Below are 9,057 nucleotides of genomic sequence, written 5' to 3'. Positions count from 1 at the left end.
AAGACTGATGACACAAGACAAAGGAGAGAAGGATGGCTGCCAGAAGGGACTGCCGCGTGTGAGAAGAGGAGCTCGCCTTGGAGTCACTGTAACAGGTGAAGGATCGGGGTGGGAGCTTGTGGCAGTTCTGACCGCTTCGGTTTATTCAATTATTAGAGAGCATGAGCCTATGGAGTGAGGAAAGTAAATGAAACAGAGAAAGAAAGAATAATTAATGGGCAGCCCTGGGGCTGACCTGCTATTTGCAGCCTCAGTACAAGTGGGAAGGTGGGTCTCAGCAGGCTGGGATCATACAAAGCTGCACTCATGAGAAGCAACACAACATCAGACACGACTTCTATTGCTGAACACCAATATGTTACTTTATTATTTAGCTTACTCCCCATTTGTCTCATACCTGTCAATGTTTACACAATGAGGGAAATTAACCAGGACTGAATACAACTGACCAATCAGCTGATAATTCTGTACCCTCTGAACACACACCAATTCTTGGTAGGTATATCTTCAATTCAGCCTCACAACTATTTTTAACATTGGTGTCAAGATTGTCACATTTTTAAATACAGATAGAATTGCCAGAAGTACATAATTATATATATATATACACACACATACAGAAAAATACAAGACTGTTTCTCCACAATATTTAATTTATACACTACTGTAACTATATGCAACTTCTGAGGACAGGTTAAGGGGTACAAGTAACTGTTTAGAGCAAGTAAGTAGTTTGGTCCAATATTATCGTAAGGTAATAGTTTTTCGCTCCCTCCTTTTTTTATGTGGTAACATACTATGACACACAACACATGCACAATCATTCACTTATGAACAAATGAGTAAGACACCACTCAGACTGACATCTGTATACCCAGAGGGTCAAACAACCACACACAACTAATAAGGCTATGATACAGCTATGCAGCATAAATGGTCAACACTGCTGATCCTAAAGTGAGCACCATATATACATCTGAATATAAAAACCAATGAAAACCAAACACACAGGGGTTAGTTAAAAGGTGCCATTCCAAGGCTATACATAATCACGGGAAAAAGTATTTACATTACTTGGAAAACAGATGCAACAAAGAGTTTATTGCCAATGCCCTTTAAAAACTTCTCTCTTACGTTTAATACAGATGTTATGCTCACTATCTATGTGAACCACACATCTTATTTCTGGCCCTTTGTAAGATCCCTGCTCAAGAATTTCAAGCAAATATGTTCTATGGCTTCACCCACACATCTATTCTTGTTGCTTTCGATTATAAATATCACAATGAACTAGAGCTGTAGCTTAAAATGTATCTAGCCTAGGTCTAGAAAGTAAAATAAGTATTTTAAGTTATCATTTGTACTTAGTTTAGTAAGTATACTGTGAAATTCAGAGTTCCGAGTAAAATATATTAACCCTAAAGTAGCATAGTCAGCATGTACTTATAGAAACAGTGCTCAAAGCAATGCAGTTCTTTGGTGATCTGCCTGCTCTCTGAATGCACGACCAGCTGGACCTCAGTCCATCACCTCAGAGGCATGATGGGAAGCTGAAGAGTGTGGGAAGGGCCCCAAGCCCAGCCACATTCTATCACCAATGCTGCTCAGCACTGCTTTTAAGACTCCCAGGGCACAGCATGAAAAAAATAGCATCTGGCCCCTTCCAAAGTTAGCAATCTGCAATATACTATATCCTATAAGATAAAATGCCACGAGAGATGATTATCCAGTCAAAAGTGTCTTTATACAGGAATAAGGTAAAGCCAGAGTTCTCTGATTACTGTTTTGGTAAGAAAAGGCAAAGTAAAAAACAATTCCAGGGGAAAAAGGTTACAAAGCAGGCTTTGTGCATTTTTCTTTGCTATACCTTGTCTTTATCCTTTTATGTGTGTTTTATGATCAGCCAATTTTCATAGCTAGTTGAGCCAAAGGATGTTAATAGAATGAAAATAATGAAAGAGATAACCTAATTACCGAACTCCAGAAAACAAATCTCAGTAAATTTTGTTTTAATTTATGGAGTTTTGACTTTGCCTACATTTGTGTGCACCTTTGCTTCTGTATTAGGCCCTATAGTTCTTCTATCTACACAGGTTAAAGGAAATCCTGCAGGGGGCCCTACAGGAAAGAATTTACAAACCATCTTTGTGTTCTGTTAGACAGACACAGACTGTATAAGTAGAGTTAAGACATCAGCAATTCACTTTATCACATTACAAAATGAGATTGTCTGCTTGTAATTTATCACTACAGGGGAAGCTGCCTTATAAATCTAAGTATTTTAGCTCACCTATTACAAAAACAAGAAAATCTTTTCAGTTAATTTTTAAGAGCCCACATTTTTTTCACACTATAGCTTAAGACAAACAGGTGTGGGTATGTCCAAATTATAGTTTTAACATTCTCAGTGCAGACTCTCACTGTCCTCTGCTTTGCACAGGCCGTGGGTGGCCGGACAGCACAGGGTCACTAGCTTGCTCCAGGCCTGTGGGCGTCATGTTATTGCTTTGGTTCTGTCTCAGACACCACAGGGAGTGCCTCAGAGCACAGAGTTTCCGTATCACAGAAGGTTAGGACATGAATTTAGATTTCTCACAAGGAAACAAAAGCATTTTTTTCTCTCTAGGTTAAGTGCAGAACATCGAATTCCTAAGTGCTCCATTTATATTAGGTCCCAAATATACATCTAAATTTAATCCTGATCGTCCACATTAAAATTATGAATGTATAAATTACACAATAGGCTTTTTGGCTGGAAAAGAAAAGCAGTGTCTAGCAGCATGCACAAAGACCATGCATTGTCACACCGTCAGGCGAACAAATGGAAAGGTAATAAGTAACTGCTCCTAACGCCCACTTTGAACTAGTAAAACTGAAAAGGGAACAGTGAAGTGAGCCAATCTTCACAGCTCTGAGCAGGAAGCGCTAGTGGCCAGGCAGGGCCATAGTCAGATGACGTGGCAGCAGCTGGCCTGGCTGGAGGCGCACAGCAGCCCCTCCTTAGGGTTCCGCTGGATGTTCACAGAGATGGTCTTTTCACACAGAGGTAGCTGTAGCACATTATTTTTCAGGTTCTTGCTCTTTATCCGTTCTAATTCAGTGGTGGTATCTGCCATGTGGTCAGAGAAAAACCTTATGCTGCCCACTGCAGGGGCCTGCCCTGCGTTCCCTGTGGAACTGATGCACATTTTCCATGTGGATTTCTCTTGTACTTTCACACTGGAAAACGACAAGCCGTTCTGTGGATCAATAATGTACTTAGTGCTCCCATGAAGCTGGGAGCCGAGGCAGAGGCTCATGAGTTTCAGGCTTTCAACAAGCTCCCCAGCACTGCGAGAGGCCAACTGCATGGAGTTGCTGGGGCCAGCACAGCGGCGCGTGGTGCCCGACGTGTTAGTGGGGTTGCCGCCCGAGCCGCTAGAGGGGCTGCCCCCACCAGCATTGTTCTCACTGGGACTGGCCTTGTCTGTCCCTCCGCTGCTGTTGCTTGGCTTGCTCTGGCCCCCACCATCCCCCTCACTCCCAGGAGGGCCCTCACTGCTGTCCCGGCGGTGCCAGGAGTAGGTGAACCCACTATCTTTATCGAGCCGCCTCCGGCTTTCAGAATCATCATCACTGGTCTCTGAACTACTGCAGCTGGAGCCCCGGCCCTGGCTTTTCCTCCGGTGGTAGCGTTTGTGAACTGTACCTGGGGAGGCAATGTTCATCTTTAACCTGCTCAATTTGGGAGGCAGATTCTCATCCATGTCGAACTCATCATCAGACTCCCCTTCCTCAAAGATCTGATTGAGGACAGGAGCGCTCTTCCTAGATGTCAGGCGGTTGGTCACAGATGGTTTCCGACGCAAAACCACTTGAGTTGAGAGGGACATGGGTTTCTTGTCTTCTTCATCTTCCTCTTCATCTTCTTCCACCCTGAACAGACACTTTCGCCCACTGGCCGTGGGTTTTAAGCTTGCAGGTGGCACCGTAGAGAGTGCTGGTCCAGCCAATTCAGGAAGGTCATCTTTCTTAGCCGAGTCACATATGCCTTTGCTCCTGTGGCCGTTAAGGACATTGTCAGCAGCCCGAGCAGGAGACTGAGGAACAGTTGCGTGAGACAAAGGAGTGGCTGTGAGGTCATCCTCAAGGTCCTGGGGTACATCAATTTTGGTTGGCCATGACTGCCTGTGTAACAGATTGGGGAAGGGGGGGGAAAGCCATGTAATCATATGCAGATGTTAGCAAAGTACATTTTATAAAACTTAGTGGGACAAAATACACAGATATTAAAAAAGGAAAAAGAGAAAGACTTGCAAACCCATTAACAGCCTATAAACACCAGCAAGGACACAAGAAGGGCAAATATGGTTTTAAAACATGGTTCAGTCTGTGGCTCACTGGCCAAATGACAACTTCATCTTAGTTGTCAGAAAATGGGGCAGGGCAGTGCCTGCTCAAGGAGTAGGGTGCAGCCCCATATACTGGGGATGGTGGGTTCAAGCCCGGCTCTGGCCAAAACTGCAAAAAAAGAAAAAAATTTGGCTCGGCGCCTGTGGCTCAAGCAGGTTCAAATCCAGCCCAGGCCTACCAAACAACAATGACGGCTGCAACCAAAAAATAGCTGGGCATTATGGCGGGCACCTGTAGTCCCAGCTACTTGGAAGGTGGAGGCAGGAGAATCGCTTGAGCCCAGGAGTTGGAGGTTGCTGTGAGCTGTGATGCCACGGCACTCTACCCAGGGGGACAGCTTGAGGCTCTGTCTCAAAAAAAAAAAAAAAAAAATTGGGAAAATAACATCTCCTTTTTTTACAGAAACTTTATATTCCAAGGCAAACATTTTTTAAAAGCACAAAAGGGTTATTGCCAAGGCAAAATCTGACCACCACACAGGTTTTGTTCCTTTGGTTCTTAGATCACTACCTTTAAAAGTATATTATTGCTAATAAAATATATGTGAAATTTCCAATGCTCCTGATTTTACATGATGGTGTAAGCTCAATATAGACATAAACAGAAATAGATTGACTTAAATAATAGAATACTGAAAAGAAAAATTGTATGTAGAACTGGCATACATAAATCTCTGCTTTTCCAATTTAAAAACTCACAGAGTTAAACATAAATAAGTGTATTTTTTAATGCCCACATAAGACTACTGGATAGCAAAATTTACTATTATTTAAACTTTGGTTTTTATCCCCTAATCTGGAGTCACCCAAGTTACAAAAAATATTATTTGGTAGCTAAAGAAGAAAATTTTTGAAAATGAGGCACTCTAGCCTCTGTTTTAAATAAACATCTTGGAATTTTCAACTGTCCTCTATGATCAGAATAGTCTTATAGTTCTAGTAATCAGTAAAGTACAAACAAAATTTTACTAGTAGTAGAATAACTACTACACTTGTTATGTGCAAATTTTCTTATCTTTTGCACAGACACCATTAATGTAATAAACTTGTTAAAAAATTCAAATGTTACACTAAGAAGCAGTATTCCTTAAATGGATCAGAGTGTGTGATCATTAATTTCTTGGTTTTCATTCCAGAATTACCTGGCTATCAACTGCCAGCCCCTCTATCCAGTTCCTCCCTAGAGAGCTCTGTGTTCTCAGCTCTCCAGAATAGGCTGGAGGAAGAGTCTCTGCAGCCTGAAGACAAGCTCCAAAGGTAGTCACGAGAACTGTAGATTTGTAATAAACCTAAATGCCTATGCCCCTCTCTCAGACCTCACACTTTTCTATCAAATATACTGGGGCAGCTCTACATTCATTCATATTTTTAACAGGTAAAAGGCTACTATATTTGAAATACAATCAGTTCTAGAATTTAAGAAACCTTAAGCTACTTTGATTCAACAACCCCCCACCACCACATCACCTCACAGGTGCAGAATGCTATCTGCACCAACACCATCCCTCTGAGGTAAGACTACTGTAAACCCGCATTCCTGAAGAAGCATCTTCCACTTCATTCTCTAGTGGAGTCTCTATGTTCTCACTCAATTCTAAGCCTAGGACTTTGCCCCTGGACTCCAAAATCTACAAAGTCCCTTCTTTGTGCGTACCCCTCTGCTTAAAAAGTCACCCAAAGTCCACCTGGGGTGACTATCAGTCTCCTGTTAACCACGTATCTCAATGGGCCTGTCACTAACTTTCCTGGGTCATCTACCTGGCTCCAGGCTGTGCATCTGCTCTCTGGGGCCGGTTCTTCCCCCATCCTGGCCAATCTCTGTTTTAAATACCAGTGACTCAGAAAAGTGACTCAGTCTAGGCCTCTACCTTCCAGGCCACTCTGACCCCAAAGCATACCCAGCAATGGAACCAAGTAATGTCCAGGGTTTATCAATAAAGCTATAGTGACAATGAAGAGAAGGCAACTCAGTAGACACTGCCACCACCAGTGGGCCCTCTGCCATAGGAAGAGGTGCCCTGGGAGCATCTCCACTCCAGAGTCTTTATGGGAGCGAAATGAAAACTACTAGGAAGGCTCTGGTGTTTCTTTATTGCTACTGTTGGCTTCTTAATTTCTATAATAAAGTAAAACCAATTTAATTCATTTACATATCTTATCAGCTCACAACTGAGTTTGAAAATGTTTCACCAAAAAAGAAAATGGTTCCAATCTAAATATTCTTTCTCCAAAAGCCTGGGAGCAGCTCCAGCCTCAGCGCACCTAGCAGGTGCTGACTGCCTGCTCTGAGGTGACTCCTTCTTCACCAGAGGCTCAGGTCAGGACTATGTTGACTGGAACCACTCAGTGTCCGTCTCTGGTTTGTCTCATTCCCAAGAGCCCCCTCCTTTCCTGGGGCTCAGTCCTCTTCCAAGCAGACACTAGATAGCTACTATTATGAAGGAATACATCCAGGATATGAATGAAGTTCCTAAATTCATTTCCTAGTTAAACCAGACTGCTAATCTTTATTCTTTGGCAAGCTAGGAATGTTTTCCTCTCTTTACACTGCCACTCCACCCAAGCAAGAAACCACGCATGGCGAGGTACTTGGAAGTAACTCAAAATCTAAATGGTTTCCTTACTCTTTTACAACAATAATATTTATTATTATATATTCACACACACACATATACTCACATATATTCGGGCACACAAAAAGAGATTTATCAAAATCAGGAGCACCCTTCTGTTTTTAAACCACTACAACTCCATGGATTATTCCATCTGAATAAATAAAGATAAATTCTAAGTAAATTTCATAACAATAATTAAAAAAGTAAACCATTTCCATGTTCTGATTTTAAGTAGAAAGCTATTCTGACAGAAGAAAAAGAAAAGCAGGAAGGTGGGAGGAGGGGGTCCACAGAGGAGCGAAGGCAGGTGTGGAGAGGAGCAGACTCTGCTTTACTGAAGACAGTGATGGTGGGCACATTCCCAACAGTGACAGCAAACACACAAAGCCCAGGACTAAGTGCTCGGCATACATTCATTCATTCAGCCCTCACCACAACCCCCTGAGCTAAATAGCATTAGTCTCACTTTACAGATCAGGCAACTAAGCTAGAGAGGTTAAGTGACCTCCCAAGGTTAAGCAACTAATCAACAAGCTGATCTGATTGCCCACTCCCTGAAATCCTGAGATAACATCATGGCACAGAAATGCCCTATTTATTTTTAAAAATTATTTCAAATAACTGAGGGAAAATTGGCCTTGCTCCTAGAACAAAAAAAAAAAAGAGAAAGAAAAAAAAAGAAAATATCACATTAATACATGTTGGATTTAGAAGAATAAAAATAATGGGCAGACACTCTGGCTTGAGGCTGTTTCTCCAGATGTGTTTTTCCTGACCAAGCAACAGACACAGCCTGTCTCCCCGCTGAGCCCAGGATGGGAAGCCATCCTTGCTGAGAGAGGAAACCAGCCCCTCTTGTCCAGCAGAAGAGCTTCCGTGTGGCTTCCCCAATGAAGCTGTCTCACTGTCTATATTTTCTTGTGCACAGTTAGGAAGCATTAAAAAAAAAAACAGTTCACTATTTTAAAATGTTGACTTACTAAAATCAGTGAAGATTTTTTTCTCACCTAAACTGGGCCTTGATATTGCTAGGGCTTGCAGATCTGGTCTGTATTTCTTTTTCTTGCTTTTCTCTCAGGATCCTTTCAGCAAGCAAGAAGTAAGTGGCTGTAATGTGGTTATACCTGTTGGTTTCCAGGGCTCTGAGGAAAACAAGGTGACAGTGAACGTAAGCCATACCAGTAAGTTTGTTTTTTACAAAAACCAGAATTGACTTTGAAAAAGTATAAGCAAATGTAATTCAATGATGAGGAATCTTTGAAATTATGCAAAAGTGTAACCAGAAAAAAAGCCAAACTGGTACTTATTTAGGTCACCCTTGAAATTCTAAAAAACAGCTACATAAAGATATTCATATTAGTAAGAAAAATCCTAACTGCAGATAACATCTGAGATAACTGTCAGTTTTTAATGCATAAGAAAAACTAACGAAGCTTCGAAGAGTGTACACATTACCGGAAAATGTGTGTGTGAAGTGTTTATTTCATTAAACTGGCTTACTGCTTCCATTAAAAGTGTAAAACAAAGGTGAGGTCTGTGTTACATGAATATGCACTAAAGAACTAATATGGGCAGAAAAATTAGGAACTGTTTTTATTTTCACATTCTCTTTGCATTTGTTGACATTCGAGCACTACAGAATGATTAATGCAACTGAGGGCACATCATCATTAACCTCTTTGAATAAAATCAATGTTATTTACTCATCCACTTAAAAAGTAATGCTCACTGAGCATCGAGTCTGGCCAGGCACTGTGCTGGATTAGTGCTGGGAGCATGAAGCCCAACAAGGCCTGCGACTCTGCCTGCTCTCCTGCAGCTGGCCTGCCACGAGCACACCAAAGAGTGCTGAGGAGGCTCCCGCAAGGTTCGGTAATATCTAACTGTGGGTTTCAGAAACTTTCTGTAGTGACAATACTCATAATGAACACTTAGGAAAAAAGCAAAACCAGAGATCCCTTTTTACCAAATGTACAGTAGGCCACAACTAATGGGGCCAGGGCAGGCTGAGCATGAGATTCCAAAGGAAGAGTGCAAGGAGAAATTCAGGG

At 41.9% G+C, this 9,057-nt stretch overlaps 1 protein-coding gene across 5 annotated transcripts in view; it reads right to left on the bottom strand.

Moving 5' to 3' along the window:
• Positions 1 to 338: 338 nt before the first annotated feature.
• Positions 339 to 9,057, bottom strand: part of SNRK (SNF related kinase) — a 57,050-nt gene continuing 48,331 nt past the window's right edge. For all 5 annotated transcript variants that reach the window (XM_053599281.1, XM_053599280.1, XM_053599282.1 and 2 more), the window contains 2 exons: positions 8,014 to 8,148; positions 339 to 4,167 (listed from right to left, as the gene is read on the bottom strand). In XM_053599281.1, the coding sequence (XP_053455256.1) occupies positions 2,949 to 4,167; positions 8,014 to 8,148 (1,354 nt within the window). In that variant the 3' untranslated portion in view covers positions 339 to 2,948. The remainder of the gene's footprint in view (positions 4,168 to 8,013; positions 8,149 to 9,057) is intronic.

The sequence above is a fragment of the Nycticebus coucang genome, chromosome 8 (assembly GCF_027406575.1).
Source record: "Nycticebus coucang isolate mNycCou1 chromosome 8, mNycCou1.pri, whole genome shotgun sequence".
Classification (NCBI taxonomy): Eukaryota; Metazoa; Chordata; class Mammalia; order Primates; family Lorisidae; genus Nycticebus; species Nycticebus coucang.
Note: the sequence above shows the minus strand (reverse complement) of the source record. Positions and strands in the feature narration are given on the sequence as shown.